Raw genomic sequence first — 24,333 nt, forward strand, 5'->3', positions numbered from 1 at the left:
GCCTAAAGAATTAGAATTGCCAGAATGAGATAAGGGGAGTGGAGTCAGGCATCCCTGATCTACTGCCTGGATGTCAGTTTCCCACCCATGAAATAGAAGTGTGGATGGGAAACCTTGAGGGTCCCTGCCAGTCTAGAATTCTAAGTGCCAAGGGAATGTCTACAATCTGGGAAGCTCTCAGTGCTATGAGCCCACAGGCAGCCTTTCCTTATAACCAAGAGCAAAGTGATACTAGGGCTGGGCTGCACAGCAGAGACTAGAAGATCTATCTCCCTGCCTTCTAGGCAGGTCTAGGCTAGAAGGGAAGAAGGAAACCCACTTTTTGCTGGTGTTTGCAGTTCTTCCTTCCAAAATACAGGAAGCACCTGCACTGCATGATGCCTCAGACCAGGGGAGGCCAGTGGGCCAGCCTCTGCCTGTTGCTCTCCCACTTCCACACTGGGTGCTCCTGCAGGGCATGGCCTGGGTCTGAGGCTTGGGATCCCAGCGAGGCCAGTTCCAAGACAGGAGCTTGGGAGCTGCTAGACCAGTGTGGGTGGGACCAGGCCAGGGTAACCACAGGTTTAAATTGGGTGGGGAGGAGACTGTTTGTAGTAAGCTTCTCATTCATTCATTCTAGAACCAGTGGTTGTTGTCCTACCATATGCCAGGTCTTTAGTTAAGTTAAACTCTCTCAGGCTCTATGTAGCACTTTAAGCTTGTGTATATCTTTCTCTACTCCCAAGATCCAAGATGGCTGTTTCCTGAGCTATTTGGGATTTAGGATGACACAAGTCCCATTCCTGCCCCCCAGCTGTACTGCAGGTAGATTTTCTGGGTCATCAGTTGTATCTTACCTTCCATTTCTTTCTCTGCTACTCTGAAGGGGAAGTAGGGAGATGTTTGTTTTATGAGCCAGATGGGAAAACAGGCCTTAGAGCATAGTATTCTATCTCAAATCCTAAAACCAGGCATTTGTTTCCCCATTTTCTAGAAGAGATGTCTTCTCTGTTTTAGAGAGACTTAGATGAGTCTTGTTCTCCATGGCTGGAAGGGCCAACTACCTCAGTTCATGAAATGACCATAAAAAGACCTCTGTTGGGCTGGGTAGCTCACGTCTGTAACCCCAGCACTTTGGGAGGCCAAGGCAGGGGGATCGCATGAGTCTAGGAGTTTGTGACCAGCTTGGTCAACATAGGGAAACCCTGTCTCAAAAAAAAAAAAAAAGGAAAAAAAAAATTAGCAGGGTGTAGTGGTGCACACCTGTGGTCCCAGCTACTCGGGAGGCTGTGGTGGGAGGATCGCTTGAGCCCAAGAATTCAAGGCTGCAGTAAGCCATGATCATGCTACTGCACTCCAACCTGGGTGACAGAGGAAGACCCTGTCTCAAAACAAAACACCTCTGTTGGTGACTCATCAAACTTTTCAGGAGCCTAAGATCTAATCAACTTGATCAACTCTTATGGACAACAGGCAGACGTGGTTCCTGTTGTCATAGGGCTGCTCAGCTAGAGAGAAGACAGACAATGAGCTACCCAACAATCACAGAGATGAAGCTTAGAGCTTGTGAGCACTGAGAAAATAGCAATTAGTAACAGCTGAGAAAGTCTGGGGCAGCTTCACAAGGAGGTGGGCTCCAAGATGGGCAAGGTCTCAACAGAAGCTGGGTGTCAGGTGAGGTCTTTCATTAGAGGGAACAGCATGAGCATAGACCTACACCTACTGGCTGGGCCATATCTGCCCTGGAGCTGAATCGTGTGTGGCACCAACCTTCCAGCACTGATACCCTAACCCAATGACCTAGGGGGCCTTATCTGCAAGGCCCAGGCCCAGGAATCAGAACAAGGACAAGGACAGGGCTTGGCTCTGTGTACAGGGCAGGGGCGGGGTGTGGAAGGACAGAGAACTCACACTCAGCAGCATTTTGCTTTTGTTGACCTCAATAGGGTTTAGAAACCATCTTGACTAGTAGTGAAGATTCTTCCTTCATCAGGACTGCTACCCTAACACATAACCCTGGTGGGGTTGGCCAGAGGCGAAATTGGCCAGAGCAGGGATACCCTCAAATGTATCATCCATTCCTCTGAAATACTCCCACACTTCTGGCTGTAGACCTGAGGGCACAAGAAAGTTGTCAGCAGAACATGGGCTTTGTGGGAGGCATCAACCTTCCTGGGGAGGCAGGAGGAACACACATGGAAGCAGGATCATCGTAGCTGGAGGGGCTGCGGGTGCCTTGGAGTCTAGACAGCGGGTGTCATCCATGGGGTGAAGTCCCTGGAGCGGGAACTTAAACATGAAGGTGGAATGTGAACAGACAATGAAGAGAGAGGGTATGCCACGTGGAGGTGCAGGTTTTGTGAGGAAGGAATTTTCTTTGCTAGGAAAGTGGTGGGGGTGGATAGGCTGAGCTGCAGGTATGGAGAGCAGCCAAGACAAACCTATTACTACAAGAGGGGTTGATGCTGGTTGAGGAAGTTCCAGAATCTCTGGGGGGAATTTGATCTTATTCTTCTTGGACTTCAGCGAGCTGATCTGTAAGGGCCTTCCCAGGGAACAGGGATGGGGTATTTGACGACTGTACTAGGCTGAAGGACAGAACTGGCTTTCCTGTGGACCGGGTGTCAAGCACGGCAGCAGGCCAGGGGCTTTCAGGCTGCCCCATTAAATCCTACCTCATCCATACATGGGACCTGTTCCTTTCTGAGTACCTGGACACCCAGGTCATTAACATGATAGGCCTCTCTGATAATAGATGTGTCTTAAAAGAGCCTTCAATGCTAAAGATCGGACTTTGCTGGGGAGAAAATGGAGCACGTGGAAGGTGTAAGGAGTGGTTTGGAAAGAAAATGTGGGGCTTCCTGGGGCTCTTCAAATTGAGTGGCTAACCCTGCATAAGGAGCTGGTTCTAGTCCTGGCTCTACCACTTCTTAGCCAAGCGGTGTTGGGCAACCCACTTTCTCTTTGGGCCTTGGTTTGTGCATCTGAATGGGATCAGGATGAGCAGATAATGCAAGAGGAGGCACTCTATAAACCACGGGCTTATCCCGGCCCTTGGCTCCTTCTCTGGTCTGCTCCCTGTGATGCAGCCTCTTCTCCAAAAGCTCTCTCAGGAGGGCCTGGCCCTCTTCTTTGGCCTGGAACATGATCTGATCCCAGCCACTGTGTTCTAGGTTCTCTTCACTCCAGCCCCCAGATGGATTCCTCGAACAGGCCACATGCTCCCAGGGGTTGGTGGGTACAGGTGCCCCCACTTACCCCTGCTTCCAAGTATCTGAGGGACTTTCTCAGAGGACAGGCAATGGAGTGCAGTGGAAGGGACATTGGTCTGTGGCCCAACCTAACTGTCTCACTCACTCAAGACCAAGATGCTTTCTCACTCTGGGTCTCTCTGGGTCTTAGCTTCACTGTCAAGTGGATCTAAGAACTTCTGTTTGGTCTTCTTATCCAGGTCTACGCTGGGTTCAAATAAAATTCAGATATGGCCAAGGTTCTGACCAGGTATAATATCTTACAAAACACAGAGGCTAAGATGGAGCTAGAGCCAATACCAGCTGCAGACCCAAGAGCAAAATGAAGCCTTGCTGTTCTCAGACCCCATCCCTGGCAAAGGGTCAGGCCCCAAAAGTCCTGAGTAGAGCTGGGGTACAGGATCTCCTGTACTGGGGTAAGCAGTGCTAGACCAGGCAAGTTCTCCCCGCCCCACTGTCTTCCCCCCTTCTTTGGTAACAGTGAGCCTCTGGTCTGGGATGAGGGCTAAAGTTCTGTTCTTTTCCACAGTAGCCCCTTTAAGTGACATAAACATTGACTCAGGAGCCGAAAACTGAAAGTAAACAGCCGCCTGGGTCTGGCTGGCTAGGTGGACCTGCCAATGGATTGCTGCATCAGAGGCCGAGTGAGGGCTCAATATAGCTGCCTGCCTTGCTCAACTTTCACCCCTTTGGCTGGCTGCCTTTCCCTGGGGTGGCTCTCAGAGTCTGGCCTGGACTAGAACTTCTTTGACACTACAGAGAGCAGCAAACTCAGCAGCCACAAGTAGGAGCAGAGGGGAAGTGAGGACAAGGCACTTAGACTAGAGGCCCAGCCCTGAGAGGCAAATCCCAAATCTGACCTGCTCAGCCCGGCTGCCGCATGGCTCTGGTCTCATGCTCTGAGCTCACCCTCCATGCCTAAATTAGAGGTCTGGTCATGTGGTTCTTATTACCGATATGCTCCCTCCGTGCCACACCCCACCTGATGCCACCCTCTCCTTATTCCAAGAAGCCTTCCCGGACAGGCCCATTCTACAGGGCCTACGTCACTCCCTCACCCTGGGCCTTAGTCTATGCTACGAAGGGGCCTGACTAGGGCAAGACTCCTCAACCCTTTTTTTTGTTTGTTTTTTTAAACAGGGCCTGGTTCAAAAGATGATCCTCAATCTTCTGAACCCAAGCTCTGCCAGAGAGAGGGCTCAAAAGTCCAGGTTTTGAGAGGGAAGGCTTAAAAGTTATACTCTTACAAGAAGAGCTCCTGGCTCCTCCTGGACTCTGGCCTCAGAGTGGCTCAGGCAACCTGAGACTAGCACCTGCCCAGCAGACCTATGAGCCCCTTCCTAAAAAGTGCCTGCCAACTCGCAGTCTGGGCCAGGGTGGGCGCCAGCCAATTTTGGCTGTTTCTCCTGACCTCTATACACCCGTGGCCAAGTTGCTTATCTTCTAAAAGCTCTGTATGGCCTTTATCAGAGATACTTTGACCTTTAGGTCTCTCTTAGGCTCTGCAGAAAGCTAGGGACTTGGCTTAATGAAATGAGGCAATAGGTCAGGACCTCTTGCCCCAAGAGGGGCAGCTCAGCCGTCAGGCCTGGACCACAGGCTGAGAAGAAACCCAGCATCAGGAAGTTCCCTCAGGCCCCCTACTGATCTGATCTGGTGGCTTTGTGGAGAGCTGGGATTCTCTACCAGGACTATTTATCTTTCAGCTGCTTCTGGTTTGTGGAAAGGAAACCAAAGGATAGATTTTTTTTTTTTTTAGACACAGTTTCACTCTGTCGCCCAGGCTGAAGTGCAGTGGCACCATCTTGACTCACATTGCAACCTCTGCCTCCCAGGTTCAAGTGATTCTCATGCCTCAGCCTCCCAAGTAGCTGGGATTAGAGGTGCCAGGATAGAAAAATTCTATCCCTTGGTTTAGACATGTTGCTGAGGACCTCAGAAAGTCATAAGCAGAGACAGGACAAAAAAATCAGGCTTGCTGGCACCTCGATCCTTAGTGATGTCTGAAGTGCTGTGGTCTGGCTGAGTACAAGTGAGAACATCGGGTGGGAGGGGGTGGAAAACTCAAGGTTTTAAGGGTACCCTCATGCCTGGCCTTGTCTCATACTTTCTGCCTCCTATACTCACTCCTTATGAATAACAGTGTCTGGCCCGATGCCTGTGGTTAATCCAGGGGCCCATTCATGATGTGGGCAGAGTGTGGGCTTAACACAGGAAGGCACAGAGCAAGACAAGGCTCACCTCATGGTAAAGAAGTGCCATGTGGGCAGGGCAGGGAGGCCAAGGCTCAGAAGACAGGCTGCTTCTTGTCCTTTGCTTCTAATTCCTATCTTGTTTCAGTCCAGGCCCATCTCTTCCCATTTCTGACCTAGCACACATTTCTGTCTCTAGCACACAGTGCTTGTACCTTCTGCTGTCCAACTTCTGTTGATTCTAAGGTTTCTTCTTTTCAAATCCACAGCATGAAAAGCCTTTCCTTTATCTTTGTTGAATTCAACTTAAGCCACCCCACATGGCTCTGTCTTTCTTTTCCTATACTCATTCCCTTTGCTTTACTTCAGTGCTAATATAGGCAAATGTCATTTGAGGAAATGAGTGGTTTGGAGGCCAGTGCCTTTCCAAGAACTGCGAGCTCCCTAAAGGCAGGGTCCACAGCATGAGGGTCCTAGCTCTTTCAGCATGACAGGCAGTTGGTAGGAGTTGGAGGAACTTAGATATAAGGCTGGCTCCCCAGGGAACTGTGAGTTCCCCGAGGGAAGCTCCTGTCTTCTGCACCTAGCTCAGGACTGTGGCTTTGCACATTTGTTAAAAGACGCAAATTTCAAGTCTGAGGTCAAAACTATCTTCCTACTTTCTGGCCTGCCTATCCTCAGGCCCAGCTCTAGTTCTCCTATTCAATGATGGGAAGTTATTGGAAGGTTCTGAGCAGAGAAGTCACATGATTGAGTTGATGACTGATTTAACATCTTAAAAAGTTAACAGGATACTGTATGGGGAATGGGTTGTGAGGAGCAAGGGAAGAAGCAGAAAGGCAAGTTAGGAGGTTACTGCAATAATCTAGGCCAGAAATAATGATGGTTGAGACCAGGGTGGTGAGAAGCACATTTCTGTATATTTTAAAGATAGAGCTGCCAGAATTTCCTGTTTAATTGAAAACTGGCATCAGGGAGGATTCCAAGAGTTTTGGTCTGAACAACTCAACTAGAGTCTCAGCTACTCAGGAGGCTGAGGCAGGAGATCACTTGAGCCCAGGAGTTTGCAGTGAGCCGAGATCATGCCACTGCACTCCAGTCTGGGCAACAGAGGGAGACCCTGTCTCAAAAAACAAACAAACAAACAAACAAACAAACAAACAAACAAACAAAAAACACCACCCCCCTCCAGAGTTCAGCTGTACCCTTTAATCGAAATTGAGAAGACTGAAGGGGAAATGGATTTGGGAATAAAATCTGGAGCTCAATTTTGGACATGTTAAATTTGAGACATCTATTAGATATTCAAGTGGAGATGCTGGGTAGACAGTTGTAGAGTTACAGTTGTAGAGTTAGGTCTGGGCCAAGTTAACCATCGGGAGTCTTCAGCATATAGAAGAAGAAGGAGGGGAAATGAGGGAGACCCAGCAAACAAGGCAGAGCGGGAGCAGCCAGTGAGGGAGGAGAACCAAGAAGAAGTGATGCCTTAGAAATAAGTGAAGAAAGTCTTCAAAGGAGAGAGATCAACTGTGTCACATGCAATTAGGCACTGAGATTTGATAACTGACTTAGGAATATGGAAGTTTTTTGGGGTTTTGACAGGCTTAAAGAGTGTTCCCCCTGCCAGTGGTAAAGTGAGGTAAGGTCTGATTAGAGTGTGATATTACACTGGCTACAGTGTGGAGAATAAATGGTGGTGGAAAAGTGCAAGTATAAGTGAGACTGGTTAGAAATAGTCGGGGGGGCTGGGCACAGTGGCTCACGCTTGTAATCACAGCATTTTGGGAAGCTGAGGCGGGCAGATCACTTGAGGTCAGGAGTTCGAGACCAGCCTGGCCAACATGGTGAAACCCCATCTCTACTAACAATACAAAAATTAGCTGGGCGTGATGGCACGCGCCTATAATCCCAGCTACTGGGGAGGCTGAGGCAGGAGAATTGCTTGCACTCGGGAGGCAGAGGTTCCAGTGAGCTGAGATCGCACCACTACACTCCGACCTGGGCAAGAGTGAGATCCCGTCTCGGGGAAAAAAAAAAGAAAAAAAAAAAAGAAATAGTGGGGAGATGATTGGGCTAGACAGGGCAGGGTGAGAAGTAAGTGATTCAAAAGATGCTTAGGTGGCAGAATTAACAGGCCTTGGTGATGTGGATCTTGGCTGTGGGTCATGGGGGATAAAGGAGCAGGGGTGAGAGATACTTGTGCTTCTGGCAGGAGTAACTACATGGATGGTGGCTGAATTTCCTGAGATATGGATGCAGGTTGCAGAGGAAGTATGCAAAGGAAGATGACAAGCTCAAGTTTTGGACAGAGTTAATTGTTTGTGACACATCGGACAAGACGTCTAGGATGCAGGTGGGTCCGTACGTGTCTGCGGCATGAGAGAGAAGACTAGACTGAAGATAAGGATTTGAGAGTCATTCAAAGTCATATTTGAAGTCATCAGAGTGATTGAGATATTCCCAAGAGTGAAAATCTACAGAGCAGAAGACACAGTCTGAGGAAGACAACATGTAAAGCAAATTACTGCCGTTCTCATCGTCAACCTCTCTCCTCCCCTGTATGGAAGTTGATAAAACTAGTTTGTCCATCAGCAGCTGAGCAAGCAGAATCACAAAAAACTTTTAACAAAATCAGGAAGCTGTCCCAGTAAAGAGTTACTTCATCACAAGAGGGAAGAGAAAGCAGGGGCAGCGGAACTTGATTGATTTATAATGAATTTGGAACTGCAAATGGATCGCTGTGCTGCAGTCCTGCTAAACCAGCCATCGTTCTCACCCCTTTTCTTTTTGCAGAGGCGACAGCCAGAAGTTGAAGTAGCATGGGGTGGGAATTATGGGCTGGCCCCTATACTCTACCTGTGTGGCACTCGTTATTCTACAGTACAACCACCCTGTGAGGCCTGATAACCCCATTTGACAGATGAGGAAGCAGACTCAGAAAAGTCCAAAGATCTGACGAATGTCATACAGGCTCCTGTATCCACTCTACTGTGGGAGGAGGGAGGCGAAATCTGTTTCACAGATGCTTCCAGTGGAGACTGGGAGGTTCCTTGGCTCAGGTATATCATTTCAGCGTGGAGTGAAAGATCAGGTCGTGTCTTTGATCATGTGGGGAAACCAGGGCAATCAATCCAGCAATTACGAGCCCTCTCCTGTTTCAGGGATGGGCTGTTAGCCCTGACCCGGAAGCAGATCAGCTTTAGTATAGCAGTCCTAGGACAGTGGTTGAGAAGAGCCCTGCAGCCTCTCAAAGTGCTCCTCTTCAGTTGTGAGGGCCAAGGCTGGCCTTAGGAGGAGGCAGAAGAGGTGGAATTCTCAAATGTGGATACAGGACAGGGCTCCTGCCCTTGCCTCACTCCCTCTCACTTAGAGCTGCTGACTGTGCCTGAAGCATCACTGAGAAAACAGGAACTTCCATCAACTTGAAATCCTACCACCAATCTCTAATCCTGTCTGCTTTAGCACCCATCTTCTCTGCCTTCCTTCATGATATTGGGTGAGTTTTCTTTTTCCTCTCAAAAGGCCAATACCTCCATGTGTGCTCTAAATCCCACACCCTTTCTTTTCCCCCTCTCCTTTTTCTCTCCCACTCCTGTGTCTTCCCCTTCTCCCTTTCTCTATGGGATCATTGCATTAGCACATAGAAAGCTGCAGCCTTCCCATATTAAAAAACAAAAACAACCTCCCTTGGTCTCGCATGCCACTCCAGCCACTGTCCTATTTCTCTGCTCCATATTCACAGCCTAATTTGTGGAAGGAGTTGGTGTCTCCATCTTGTTATCATTCAATCACTGTATAATTTTAATGACATATGATTATGTGATTTCTTTGTATAACATACCAATGAATCTATGTAACAGTAAATCATGAAGCACAAGAAAATGAACATCTGTAAACCCACAACCCAATCTAAGAATAGAAACATCTCTAATACTGTTGAACAGATCTTTATGTTCCTCCTCCCCTATCCCATTCCCCTGCTTCTATCCCATTCCCTACCTCCACAACTATGAACACTGTAATCAAACTGTTGAAAACTAGAGATAAAGAGAAAATCAAACAAGAAGTGAATAAAGGTCATGTTACATTCAGTGCAAGAACAATCAGAACAATGCTTCTTATAAGAAACAATGGAGGACAGAAGACAGTGGAAAGGTATCTCTAAAATGCTAAAAGAAACAACAAAAATTCAGGTTAGAATTCTATATCCAGTAGAAAAAAAATCTTTCAAAAATAAAGATATTTTCAGACAATTGAAGCTGGATAACCAGTTACCAGTAGGTCCACACTATGTGAAATTCCAAAGAAGTTTTTCAGGCTGAAGGGAAATGGTCCCAGCCAGAAATCAGGATGTGAAGAAGAAATGCAGAACAACAGCAATAGTAAGTATGTGGGTAAACAGAAAAGACTATTTTTGTCTCAAGTTCTTCAAAGTGAGGCCTTTTTAATAAAGGCCACAAGATGATGGTGCTCCTGCTCAAATAATATTTCAAAATTAAATCTAAAATAAGTATAAGAAAATCAGTGGATGTTGTGATTTATCCCATGGTAATGATTTCAATCTTTTTAAAAAATGTAATTCTTAAAAATGTTTTCCTCTTAAATTTTGGTATCTCTACTTGCTAGTGTCCTAAATACATACATGATCTTATTTCTTAGGCTATCCAGTGCTGGCTGGCAGCCAGCCAGGAGCGTAAGATTCTGAGAAAATGTGCTGCAATAACCCATCAAGTAGTGAGAGAGGCCCATCACTAGCCAGGATGACTAACTTCCCTGGGTTTCCCGGATCCTGGGTTCCAGTGCTAAAACTGCATCAGTTCTGGGCTAACCATGATGACTGGTCATCCGAACCAGGACCCAGAATAAGGTTCTAAGGACATAAGTGGCTCTGAGAGCAGCAAACAATGGAATGTTGTTAAGGGCAACAAAGAAAAAAGGCTGAAAAGTATTATCTTCTCAAAAGTAGACTTGCTCTTTAATTGAAGCAGAAATTCTTATTTCTCCCTCTCCCATACTTTGTATCTAGTATTTAATAGACCAAAGACATACATCAGGATACTTCTGGACTGGCCCCATTTTTCATTAATGTGGCCTCTGGGAAAGCATATAAAATGTATACATGTTAAAATCCAACTGGCTAGAAAAATGTACCATAAGTCAAATGTCAGGATTTTCAGGTGTAACAGAAGAGCATAGAGTTGTGAGTGAGAAGTTTAGATTCAGGCCGGGCGTGGTGGCTCACGCCTGTAATCCCAGCACTTTGGGAGGCTGAGGCAGGCAGATCACAAGGTCAAGAGATTGAGACCATCCTGGCCAACATGGTGAAACCCTGTCTGTCTACTAAAAATACAAAAATGCTCCTGGGAGTAAGAATATTTAGTATTTTTACTAAAAATGCTAAAAATGCCCCTAGGAGTTGGCATATTACAAAGGCAAAAACACAAAAGCAGGAACAGCAATTCTGCTTGGAAGGTGAGGGATGGCCATTCAAAGCAGCCCAGAGACCTTTCCTGTGGGGCATGACTTGCTGACACTTCATCCAAGACTCAGAGAGGCCTGAAGGCTTGTCTAATGTCACACAGGGACTTGTATCCACTATACTGTGGGAGTAGGGAGGATACGAGGGCTGGAGGGAAAGGGAGCTAAGAGGGCCTGCTTTTTTCCTCTAGGGTAATTCTCACCATCATCCTATTAGGTATGAATTATTAGCCTGACATTACTTTTAAGGAAAGTGTGTCTCGGGAAGGTTGAGTCACTTGCCTAAGATCACTTACTAGCAGATTCAGTATTTCACTCCATGGATGTCTTGCTCCAAAGCCTGGACACAGCCCTATGACCCCAGCATAAATGTGATGGGTGTGTGTGGGAAATGCAAGGGAAAGCACAGAGAGGAAGGAGATGAGCTGGTGACCACAAACCAGAGTAGTAAGAAAGGCCACAAAACTGCAGATCTTCCTGGACAGGACTGACACTTCTCCTCCCCTACGAGAGGATTTACAAACCTGATAAAAACTGAGATGTAGCCTGGGCAACACAGTGAGACCCTGTCTCTAAGAAGAAAAAAATTAGCTGGTTGTGGTGGTGCACACCTGTGGTCCTAGCTACTCAAGAGGCTGAGGCAGAGGATCACTTGAACCCAGGAGTTTGCGGGTGCAGGGAGCTGTGATCACGTCACTGCACTCCAGTCTGGGCAACAGTGTGAGACCCTGTCTCAAGGAAAAAAAAAACAACCAACAGAGATGTGGGAACTTAAGATTAATTCCTGTGCCAAATAAAATGAGACATCTTGAAATGGTGCTGAGGAGGTTGGAAGAGGATGGGGAAAGGAAACTAGTAAGAGGATCAGACATCTGATGCTTCTCTTTAGGATTGTATCCCAGGACTATAACTTTAGGACTACAACTCTCAGGATACTTCTGTACTGACCCCATTTTTCATTAATGTGGCCTCTGGGAAAGCATATAAAATGTATACATGTTAACTGCTAAGTAAAATCTAACTGGCTAGGAAAATGTACCATAAGTCAAATGTCATGATTTTCAGGTGGTGTAATAGAAGAACAGAGAGTTGTGAGTCAGAAGTTTAGATTCAGGCCGGGCGCAGTGGCTCACGCCTGTAATCCCAGCACTTTGGGAGGCCGAGGCAGGCAGATCATGAGGTCAAGAGATTGAGACCATCCTGGCCAACATGGTGAAACCCTGTCTCTACTAAAAATACAAAAAGTAGCTGGGCATGGTAGTGGTGCACACCTATAGTCCCAGCTACTTGGGAGGCTGAGGCAGGAGAATTGCTTGAACCCGGGAGGCAGAAGTTGCAGTGAGCCGAGATCGCACCACTACATTCCAGCTGGCGACAGAATAAGCCTCAAAAAAAAAAAAAAAAAAAAATTTAGATTCACTTACTGGTTGGGTGACCCTGGGTAAGTGACTCAGCCTTTAGGCATCTCAGTTTCTTTATATATACACAGAAATAATCATAGCTTGTAGGTCAGTATGTGAAGCTCTGAGCCTCAGTTTCCTCATTTATTTTTTATATAGTCTCGCTGTGTCACCCAGGCTGGAGTGCAGTGGCGCCATCTTAGCTTACTGCAACCTCCACCTCCTGGGCTCAAGCGATTTTTGTGACTCAGCCTCCCAAGTAGCTGGGATTATAGGCACGTGCCACCACGCCTGCCTAATTTTTGTAATTTTTAGTAGAGATGGGGTTTTGCCATGTTGGCCAGGCTGGTCTTGAACTTCCTAGCTCAAGTGATCCTGCCACCTTGTCCTCCCAAAGTGCTGGGATTACAGGTATGAGCCACCATGCCTGGCCTAGTTTCCTCATTTTAAATAGGCATAATGATAGTATATTCCTCATCAGATTGCTAAATTTAATTAGTTAATACAAAGTACTTGGAACAGTGCCTGGTACATGCTAAGCACCACCATAACTACCATCTTTAACACAGCCTCCTCAGAGAGACCCTGTTCTTTATCACAGCACCTGGTCCTCATCTCATCAGTCTATAAATATTTTATTTTTTGCTCATTATTTGTGCTCCATGAAGATAGGGAATTTGTCTGTCTTATTTACTATTATATGCACAGTATCCAGCAGGACACCTGATACAGGGTAGGTACTCAAAAGCAGTTATTATTAAGCAGTTATTATTATTGTTTATTTTCTTGGTACTTGCAAGAAAGTTCAGGTGCTCTGCCAAGGCAGAAAAGAGGAGATGAGGGATTTGTACCAGAGTTCCAACCACCTACTTCAGCTGAATGAATAGTTATGAGGTGTTTTGTAAATGGCAAATAGTTGTACGACTGATATTATTCTCCTCATCCAGATCTTACTGTTGTACTCCCGTAAGGTTGCATCTCCCCTCCTATCTACCTGCTTGGTGGGGACTCCCACAGCACTCAATACACATTTCTTAGCTGCCTCTTGCTTTCATGCTTCTGCACAGCTTTTTTCTTCCCCATGTCAGTCTTGGCTGACAATGCCCTGCTCTTGCATATTTGCTCTTCCTCACTTTTCCTGAGCTCCCTGCCCACTGCTGGGCCCACAGAATATGCTCAGTACAAGCTTGAGGAGTGACCCCTGCTGCAGCCTTTCCAGGAAGATGACCTGGGGCAGCTCTGCATTCTGTGCACACTTCTGTGGAAGACATGATGACTCTATAGAAGAAAGGTCAGTTGGCCATTCTCTTACCTGATCTGTTGTGGCTGCTGGTGGCAAAGTTGCTGAGAGTGAAAGCATCCGCAGGGAAGCCTCCAACTGCTGGGGAGGCAAAAAGAAGTTGGGCACCACAATGGGCCCTGGGCTACAATGGTAGTTAAGGGACAAAAATACCTAGAAGTCCACCCCTCTTGCAGTGGAGGCCAGCATCTCCACTGACCATTCACTCTGCCCCCACTCATGTTTTTCCCTCAACTATTCTTGTCCATAAATTCTTTGCTCAGCTGGCTCCCTCTGACTGGAAGGCTTGCCCACTCCTAACACATAGAAGTTTTTTATGGATCAGTTCAAATCCGGCCTCCTCTAGGAAGCTTTCTCTTAATCTTAGCCCCACAGTGATCCCTCCTTCCTCACATCCTAGAGCAGTCTGCAACACAGGAGAATGCTTAATTATTTAGTCTGATATGATTATTTTCCTCAATCTTCCCTAAATTTCTCAATGGCACAGTTTCCTTCTGTTACCTCTACTTCCTGAAAGCCCCTCAGGAGGCTGGCAGGTAGCAGGCATTGAATGATTCTTGCCTAAGGGCCTGCTAGTTAGAAAAAGACCTATTAGAAGTCAGTCAGGGGATGTGGGGATTGGGATGTGGCTCCAGCGGGCAGTGCCTTAGGCTGCATTTAGGTGCCCTGCACTGAAGGAGGGCCTGCTTGCCTATTTTCTCTGCTCACATTCAGAAATGAGAGCTCTGCATCAGGGGCTGTCCACGACGGGACATGTCCTCATGTCAGGGACCAGTACAGCTGGTCCAATCTGGATGTGAGCCCTAGAAGGCAGGTACTGTTATCTTGCACTTCTCCTCCATATCTTCTTGAGGTGCTCAGTGCTGTGTTGAGAATATGGTGTTCTACAGGTATTTTTTGAATCAAATCACTGATTCAGTTTAGTTGAACTCTGAAGGGGGTAAAGAGGGGACTATTTTGATGTTCCAATTTTTTGTTTCTGTTTAATAAGTATGGTTCTCACTCCAATTTGCTTACCACATTTCCTATTTTATCGTCATTCTTCTACATTAGACTCTAAACTTCAAGAAGGCAGAGATGATCTGTCTTTTTCATAACCATATTCCTGTCACCTAGCATAGTACCAGGGAGACAGTAAGTACTCAATAAATATCTTGTGAATGAATGAAATGCATTGATTTCTTGCTTTGGTTCAAGTCCCTGATTTTTCTGTAGAGAGGTGGGGGAGGAATGGAGATCCCGAAGGGAAAGACCCTTTGACTCCAGGCCTTCTGCAGAGGCCCAGGTGAGGTAGGATCTATTTGCTGTTGCTGAAACTGCTGGGGACTGCCAGACAGCCAGCTGATGCTGTGGGGAAGAAAGAACTTTGCTGTGAGGTGTCAGGGCTGGCTCTGAAGCATGGAAGTCTCTTTCCCAGTCCATTGCCTCATGTGTGCTTTAGGGTCCTGCTCCAACAGGCACTTTCTCCCACCAACTTTTATTTTGTTATGTTTTTTGAAACAGGGTCTCACTCCCATTGTTCAGGCTGGAGTGCAGTGGCGTGATCATGGCACACTGCAGCCTTGACCTTCTGGGCTCAGGTAATTCTTCCACTTCAGCCTGCAGAGTAGCTGGGATTACAGGCACATGCCACCATGCCTGGCTAATTTTTGTATTTTTAGTAGAGATGGAATTTTGCCATGTTACCCAGGCTGGTCTTGAACTCCTGACCTCAAGTGATCCTCCCACCTTGGCCTCCCAAAATGCTGGGATTACAGGTGTGAACCACTATGTCTGGCCTCATGAACTTTAAATTCCTGTTCCTCAGTTCATAAAAATGTTCAAGTTTCCCATTTAGGGAAACAAACAAACAACCCCCTGACCTTGCATTGTCTTCTAGTTACCACCCAGCTCTCTGTCACTTACTAGATGGATAACTTCAGGAAAGTTCACTTTTTGTGCCGCAATTTCTCCATTTTTAAATGTATTAGTACTTATTAAGGATTAAATGAATTTATATATGTAAAGTGCCTAGAATGGTGCCTCGATAAATGTCAGCTATTCTTATCTCCTCAGTTTATGTGAAAAAGTTGCCTGTTCTCACTGTCCTCACCATTAGCTGCTTTGACTAATGAAGTTTGGCTTCCATTCCCACCACTGTAAGGTCCTCCTTAACACTAAAACCAGTGATACATGTCAGCCACATTCTCCTGGACCTGTGTGCAGCATCAGTGCTGACCACGACGTCCTGAAACTCTGCAGCATCTGCTCCTACGGCACCTCTCTCTCCGCTGCTTCTCCCACCTCCTGACCAGCTCTCCTCACCTCCTTTGTGGGCATGCCCTGTCCTGCTTCTCTTTGCACACTGGAGATGCTCAGAGTCTGCCTCTGTGTGTTTGGTTCTCCCTTCCCAAGCTCTTCTTGCTGCCCTCATCGACTCCCAGAGATGCCTACCTTTATGGCTGAGCTCAGCCCTCAACTTCACTCCTCCTGCATCTCCTCCTGGATGTCCTACAGGCACATGCCCCAAACGGCAATCTGCATCGTCTCCCAAACCTGTCTATGTGCTGTTTCCTATCCAGTAAATGATATCACCTGCTGGGTAACTTGTGACAGAAACCTCTAATTACACTTTCTATTTCCTTTGTCTCATCCCCTGCCCCTCTATCTAATCCTCTCAGATCTGTTCCCCTCGTCTTCATCATAAAGCAGTCTATACTTCAGGTCAGACTTTCTTCATCTCTTGTTATTATTGCAAGTGTCCTAACTAGCCTCCTTGCTTCTAGTCTTCCCTTACTTAGCCTGCCCTCTACAAGGCACTGGGTGACTTCTTTTCTCATATGTACATCTGACCATACCACACTCTTGCTTAACAGTGAACACTATTCATGTACCAGGTATTGTGCTAGGCAGTTTACATGATTATTTTCATTTTCATTTTCACAACAACCCAGTAAGTACTATTATCACCTCCATTTTACAGATGAGGAAAGTGAAGTTTCTTTGCTTTAGAATAGAGTCCAAGTACCTCAGCCAGGTACAGAAGTCCTTTAAGATCCAGGCCTTGCCTCACCTCGCACCATCCCCTCATCCCTGGACTCTAGCCACAGTGAACTACTGCCCACAGGCAGCCTCCTTCACCCAGCGAGGCCTCTGCACACACAGTTTGTCCTGACTAGAACTTTTCCTTGTCTCTATTGCACAATGCCTATTCATCTTTAAGGCCTGGCTCTCCTGTCTCTCTTACTGGGATGGCTCCAAGTAGAGTTAGGGCAGCTCCCTCCTCATGGTCCCTCGTGTTCTGTCCACATCTCATCACAGTACTTGGCACAATAAACTGTCAGTATCTATCTACTTGACTGTCTCCTATCTCATAATGGGAACTTCTCGAGGTAAGGTCTCATTCAAATCTGTCCTTGGCACCCAGCACAGGGCCTGGCACGATTTATTTTTGAAAGAATAGTCAGGAAGGCCTAAGTTAAAGCAGCACTTAGGTTCTGGGCACATGTGGCATCTCCTCCATTGGCCATATTCTGAGCACAATTAATACTGACTGCAAAGGCAGCAACATCAGGGGCCAGGATCCAGGATGGGCAAGGCCAGGGAGAACTGCACACAAGGAGGTCTATTTTCAAAGCTCAGCCTCCAGCCATTGCATGCTTTAATCCTTTCCTGAGCCCACTCTCCCACCCCTAGGTTTTTCTCTGATCTGCATCAAGAATCATGCTGTGTGGTGTGTACAAATGTTTCCACTCATTTGGTTTTCTCAACAATGTTGTGAAACTGTGATAGTTCAATCCAATCTACATTTACCAATCCCTTCTCTGTGTAGTGCTAGGTCCTGAGGATGCAGAAAAAGACAAGGTCCCTGACCTGGGGAGCTTATAATTTGGTGGGTAAGGGATTTCCGCCTCCATTTTACAGGTGAAGAAACGTGCACATAAAGATTAAACTATATGTCTATAATCACAAAAATAATTTTGTGGGTCTAGAAGGGTCAAAGTCAGGCTCCCTGACTTCTAGTAGAGGAAGATCTCTAGTCTAGTAAAGCAGCCTGCTTCACCTGCCAGCCGTACAATATTCCCTGCTTGTTGGGATAGCAGGTGAGCTGATCTGATCAGCTGGTTAGGCTACAGGTGTGAAGGCTGTAGATGGTCCTAAGTGGTTTCCTTTCCCCATAACATGCCAGTCTGTGTTTAAAAGGAAGGCGTGGGGAATGTCAGGTGCCCCCTGTTCCCATCAACAGTACCTTACTGGGGACTTGGGAAAGTCCATCTCCATGGTGCCTGTTTAGCTCCATCACTTGCTTTTTAAAAAAAATTTAATCTGGCCAGGCGTGGTGGCTCAAATGCTCTAACTGCAGCATTTTGGGAGGCTGAGGCAGGAGGATTGCTTGAGGCCAGGAGTTTGAGACCATCCTGGGTGACACAGCAAGACCCCAACTCTTAAAAAAAATTAGCTGGGTGTGATGGTGCATACCTGTAGTTCTAGCTACTTGCAAGGCTGAGGTGGGAGGATCACCTGAGTACAAGAATCTGAGGCTGCAGTGAGGTATGATAATAACCTTGTACTCCAGCTTGGGTGACAGAATAACCTGTCTCTTAAAAAAAAAAAAAAGGCAAGTCACAATAACTGAGCATCAGTTTCCTTATATTTGCAAAATACGGATGATACCTACCTAAAAGACTTGTGATGACTGAATGAAAAATGTACATAAAGTGCTCAATGGCAGTGATTTTCTTTCCTCTTTCTCTAGACTCTCTGCTTCTCTTTCAACTGATAAATAGTCTCATTCCTTAGATCCCGAGCCTTGCCTTCAGGTGGTAAAATACCCAACAGATGAATTGGATAAATCAGGGTAGGCTAGGCTAATGTGCTACGAATGCCTAAACCCAGTTCAAGGCATTATGTTTCTGAGGGCTGGTGTTAATGGTAAAACTGTAGCACCTGTCATGCAGGTGGGGTCTTCTGAAGGAATGGTCTTCCCATGCCCCCTAGTGCATTCCATGAGGGTGGCCACTTGCTCACACTCACACTAGGCTAGTCTAAGTACCTGCATCCAAACCACTTGTGGGAAATGCCAAAGGATACAGCAGGAGGCTCTGCTTTGTGGACGTCTCTGATCCAGTTGTCACCTGCCTCTGCCTGATGTCAGAGGAGTCGATGGGTGGTCCCTTATGGTTTTCCCTTCTGCTCTGGGAGGCTAGATTTAGCGGCAACTTCTTGAAGCTATCAGCAGAGTCACCGAGCTCACTGGTGGCAGCTTCATTCTTAGCTGGGGCCTCTGACTTGGGCTCCTTGTTCTGATCTGTCTGTGGTGAGCTCCATCCAACAAACGTGCTGCTCTGTTGAGCTCCTGAGAGTGTTGGGCATGGGATGGGCTGAGGGTTGGCTGAGGCAGACTCGCCACCAACCCTGGCCTTAGAGGCCTCACACTCACAAGCAACAAGACTTTGGCTAGGAGAACCCTGCCTAGGCAGGTGGGGGTTGACAGCCCTTTCTGGGCTGGAGAGAAAGCTACTTTTGACCATAAGCTCCTCTCTGCAGAAAGGCCCTGGAGAAGGACAAGAGGGGCCTTCCCTCTGCACCTTGTCAGGCTGAGGGCTGATGACCTCACTAGTGTCTGATATGACACTAGACCAAGGGCTAGTTTTGTCTGTCACCGTGGTGATCTCATTTAAGGTCCTGGGCTCAATGATGTCTTCTTCATAGTCCTCATCACTGTAGGCTGGGCCTGCCTCAGTGTCTTCACTGCTCTGCATCCTTGTAATGGGTACTGCATGCCTCAGGGACTCATGGAGCATTCTTCCTCCATTTGAAGTCTCTTCGAGAGGAGGGGGTGGTGGGGAATCTGTGCCTTTATCTGGAGCTCTTGCCAATGGCTCATCTGGCATTGTGCATCGTTCTTGCAGTGCTTCTGTGTCCTGAGCATCTGGGAGGGTGGTGGCCTTGTTGCTTCTACTCCTGGCTCGGTGAGAACTCAAAGCTGCTTGCGAATCCCTGGTGATAGTCTGCAGATCTGAACAGCAACACATATCACTCTTATTACAAGGTAGGGCCACAGACCCCTCAAATTTCCCACACTAGCCTCTAGCTTCAGAAGCACTATGGCAATCAGACTCTGAACAAACCATAAAGAAAATTAGTCCACCCAAGATTCAGTGAGACTATATTCAAGGCGGTACAATTTTTAGTACTTTATTCTAATATCAGAGGACCAGAATCTAATCTATAGTTGTGGATACATCTGTGGAAATGCTTTCAGAGACTATCTGCTCATGCTGAGGAATCGTTGGGAGCTGGGAGTCCTGGTGGGCATGTTCATGCTTCCAGTTACTTCAGTAACTACCTATATTAAAAATCAAAATGAGAATCCACTTATTTACCTATTTGATGACAGTTATTAAAACTACCTATTTTACTTCGAAAATAAAAGCAAGGAAATATCTATCACCCATATGATAAGGCAGGGAAGATTTACACAGAAAATAGAAGCAGCAAGGTATGTTGGAAAGAGCATAGGCTTTGGAGCCGGTCAATCTTGGGTTCGAATCTCTGTTGTCACTTGTTAACTTTGTGATCACAAGCAAACCATCCTCTCTGAGCCTATTGATCTGTACAGTGTAATCAACACCACCCACTTCATAAGGTTACAGTAGAGAATACACGAAAGAAATGGGCATACACTGTGTGGTGAATATATAACCACTTAATAAACAGAAGCTACTAGTCATCTCAAATTATTTTTGGGATGGAATGGGAGTGAATCAATTAATAAATAGACCCAGTAAATGATACATGTTTGCAAGATTATTTGAGAGGAGAAAATTAGGAACTGAAGGCAAATTTGATTCCTGGGGAATAGGAGTCACATCTCCCTCACAGCACCTAACAGAGGGCTCACTCTACAGGAGGTGCTGGCTGTTTAATATTATACACTGATGATTTTCAGGCCTCAAAGGAATGGGTAGATAGACGAAAATGGAACATTACTACCTGTAAATAGGAATAGGCATGGGGAAGCATGTTTAGTTAATCCTAATCCTTTGGCCTGAACATGCTTTCTGTCTCAGAGCAGTCTTCTTGCTTTTTATAAACCTGCCCAGCCTTCAAGGCCATGTTCTATTGGATCTCCTCCAGGAAGCCTTCCCAGATTCACGAGTTAAATAAGATTGCTACATGGCTTTGTTCTATAAGGAAGCACTTAAGAATATGACACTGTGTAATTGTATGTTTACCCCATCAGACTGTGAGCTTCTCAGGGCATGAACCATATGTCTGAATCATGTTGTATCTCTAGGGCCTAGCCTAGCATATAGCTCTGGCTTAAAAAAAACCCCACTCAGTAACTCTCTCTCAAGTTTCACTCATATCCATTTGTCTGATGGCTTTGTAAAAACAGCATACTGAGGCATAATGGAGCATAATGGAGGCAGGGGCAGGCTTTTGCTGTTTTTTTTTTTTTGAATGGTTTCCCTGATCTAATCATCTTTCTCTTTTTAAATTCATTCTCCTTGTGAAAACCAGTTCTCATTCAGCTGTCTGCTTGCTGAGAACTTCCCATTTCTTCCAGGATAAACATTAGGCCCCACAGCTTCAATTCTTTTTTTTGTTTGTTTGTTTTGAGTCAGAGTCTTACTCTGTTGTCCAGGCCGGGGTGCAGTGGAACAATCTCGGCTCACTGCAACCTCTGCCCCCTGCATTCAAGCGATTCTCGTGTCTCAGACTCCCAAGTAGCTGGGATTATAGGTGCGCACCACCTCGTCCAGCTAAATTTTGTGTTTTTAGTAGAGATGGGGTTTTGCCATGTTGGCCAGGCTGGTTTTGAACTCCTAACCTTAAGTGATCCACTCACCCTGGCCTCCCAAAGTGCTGCGATTACAGGTGTGAGCCACCGTGCCTGGCCACAGTTCCCTTCTCTCTCCTCTTTTAATATGCCCCTTTAGAAAGATTCCCCTATTTGTTTCCACCTCTACTCCAAACAAGCCTTCATCTGTTTTGCTGTCATACTTTCTTTGTGAGAGGATTTTTCTTTGGTTGACTATAGAATATAAGCTTGATGAAGGGAGATAATGCCTGTCATATCCACCACTGTATCTTCCTGGGACAAATAACAGAATAGTGCCTGGCACAGATGGTGCTCAATAAACACTTGACTGAAAATATCCAAGCAAGTGGAAGTCGAACACAGAGCATTTATCTGAGGCCATGGATACCAACAGGTTAGGTATCTGGAAGAAGAAGACAGAAAGAAGGTTTGTACTTAGTGTCAATCAAGGTGTTTTTCTCTCCTGTTAGACAAAGAAAATTGAACTTCTTCATCCCTGTGTAGAATCTACACATTTCACTCAAGCAAAAACAAGTGAGGGCTGAAGATGCTGATCTAGTTGATTTCCCAGTGTTCCCTGAAGCTTGCTTGATAAAGACTTCTAGGTCATGACCCTGGATCCTGATTCAGAAGGATGGAGTAGGACCCAGGAATCTCTATTTCACAGTAAGTGCCCCGGGTGATTCTTATGCTCAGGCAGGTTTGCCAATATTTGCTCTAGAGCAGTCTCAGTCTTGTCTACACACTAGAATTACCTGGGGAGTTAGAAACAATACTGATGCCTGGGTTCCACCTCAGAGATTCTGTTGACCTACAGTACAGCCTGGGCATGGGGTTTTTTAAAAGTCCCTCAATAATTCCAATATGCAGCTAAAGTGAGAACCACTGCTCCAAAGGGGTTTTTCAAAGGGTGGACTATGAATCGCTAACATCCAGAATCATCTAGGGTGCTTGTTAAAAGTGCAGACTTCTGGGCTTTCATAATTAGAATTTTAAATCTGTTTATTGTTTATTATTTTCTCAGAGAGTGGCACAAGTTCAAGAATTGCTATTGAGGAACCACTCATCTAATCTACCCCACTCTTTTCTTGGCTGGGGAAACTGAAGTCTAAGAAGGGAAAGGACATGTTCAGAGTCAGACTCTAAGTCTGTACCAGAAGCCCATGAAGGACCTGGGTCAGTCCAGTGCTCTTTCCATTGCCCCATGTTGCTGTGCCATACTATTATGTCCCTCCTTTTCAAACGCAAGATGGTTAAAAAAAAAAAAAAAGGAAGAGGGTGAAAACAATTGGTCTCTATTTGTCATAGGGGCTTGTCCAAAGGAACACATTCAAATGCTTTTTGAATTAGCACCTAGTGACCATAACATCTCAACAAGAAAGGATCTGAGTCATACCTGTGATTAAGGAGCTGACTTGCAACACCAGGTTACTGGATTTCTCCAGGATACACTGGCTCCCAGGGTCTAGGCTGCTGGCACCTGGCCCAAGATGGTCCCTACAGCTCTCCTGGTGCTGTGAGATGGCCGTTTGAGTCTGAGGGCTGAGGGGTAGGAAAGGCTTGGTGAGCTTCTGGCTGAAGTACCTCTGAATCTGATCAAGCTCACTCAGATTCTTCCTATAAACAAAAGGGGGAGAAGAAGACAAAGGGGTAATTCATGGAGATTACGAACATCTCTTATGTCCCCTGGACACTACCGCTTGAGCCAAAGCCTTAATACCTCTCACTTGGTCTATTACTATACTAAGTCCCTCTCTCTCCAATCCACCAACTCATCCTTCACTCCTCTGACTACAATCCTGCTGCTGGGGGCAACTTTCTCCCCCTTTTGTCTGTCTAATGCGATTCCTCATCTGATGTCCAGCAAAAATGCCACTTCCTCAGAAAGGAACCATTCTTGACCACCATTCCAGTCCTTATTTCTGTTTACTTTGACAGAATAAAGCCCTACTCTGCGCTAACACTGTCCTTTGCTACCTCATAACCATTCCTGATCCTTCAGGCAAGCAACTTCTAAAAAGCCTTCCCTAAATTGGTTTAGGGGCTCCTCTTCTGTGCTCCATAGTTCTTTCTGCACTCTTCCATCACATCACTCATTTATTTAACACCTATTTCCCCCGATGTACGGTCAGCTCTGGGCTGATTCCTTTACATCTACTGCACCCAGCATAGTGCTTGGCACAAAACAAAAGAATGCTGGATGGATAAAAGGACATAAATAAGTGATTTAAAAAATCTGTTTAAAAGCCTTTAATAGGGCCACATTCTCACCATTCTCCAATAAGAAATCACACCAACCTTCACTTGCATAGGATTTTATGTTTATGCTTTTAAACATATTATCTTGTTTAATTTTCAGCTAATCATATGAGATCAGTAATTATAAATAAGCAACTTGAGTTTCAGAGAAGTTAAGTGACTTGTTCAGAGCAGGGAGCAGTATGTAGCTACTCAGAATCTGGGACTCCAAGTCATGCTTTTTCCATATGAGATGGACTCTGTTCCAGCTGGGTTCGTTCCTTCCTCATACTTCTGCTGATACTGGAACCTCAGTTCAAGCAACTCCCTGCTCTGTTTCTATTCCAGTCAGCTTTTAAGGTTGCAGCTCATATTTCTTCTTTTCAAAGTCCATTATCCCAAATCGTTGCACCACCTGTCCCTTAAACACCTTCACACTCATCATTTCACACATCAAACTTTTTCTTAGATTTTCCCTTAATTGTCTCATTATATGTTAGTTCAGTTTCCCTAAGTAGGCCATGGGCGTCTCGGAATAGAAGATATATCTCACACTTCTCTATTTCCTTAGTACACTCAATGTGCCTGGTATAATCAACACAGCATGGACACCAAATACCTGTGACATGAACTGAAAGTCTTTCTATCCTTTTGTTAGAAACAGTCTGCGTATCTTAGAGGAAAATCC

The 24,333-nt window shown here is 46.0% G+C and overlaps 1 protein-coding gene across 5 annotated transcripts in view; it reads right to left on the bottom strand.

Moving 5' to 3' along the window:
- The window catches only part of C2CD3 (C2 domain containing 3 centriole elongation regulator), a 159,570-nt gene that overhangs the window by 1,962 nt on the left and 133,275 nt on the right, over positions 1-24,333 (bottom strand). For 3 of the 5 annotated variants that reach the window (XM_055094647.2, XM_003814675.6, XM_055094648.2), the window contains 3 exons: positions 22,804-23,024; positions 18,671-19,598; positions 13,613-13,724 (listed from right to left, as the gene is read on the bottom strand). In XM_055094647.2, coding sequence (XP_054950622.2) covers positions 13,613-13,724; positions 18,671-19,598; positions 22,804-23,024 — 1,261 coding nt within the window. Of the gene's footprint in view, positions 1-13,612; positions 13,725-18,670; positions 19,599-19,728; positions 19,929-22,803; positions 23,025-24,333 lie in introns of those variants that run through there. The other 2 variants (XM_055094649.2, XM_055094650.2) reach the window with 1 other exon arrangement.

The sequence above is a fragment of the Pan paniscus genome, chromosome 9 (genome assembly GCF_029289425.2).
Source record: "Pan paniscus chromosome 9, NHGRI_mPanPan1-v2.0_pri, whole genome shotgun sequence".
In the NCBI taxonomy this organism is placed as follows: domain Eukaryota; kingdom Metazoa; phylum Chordata; class Mammalia; order Primates; family Hominidae; genus Pan; species Pan paniscus.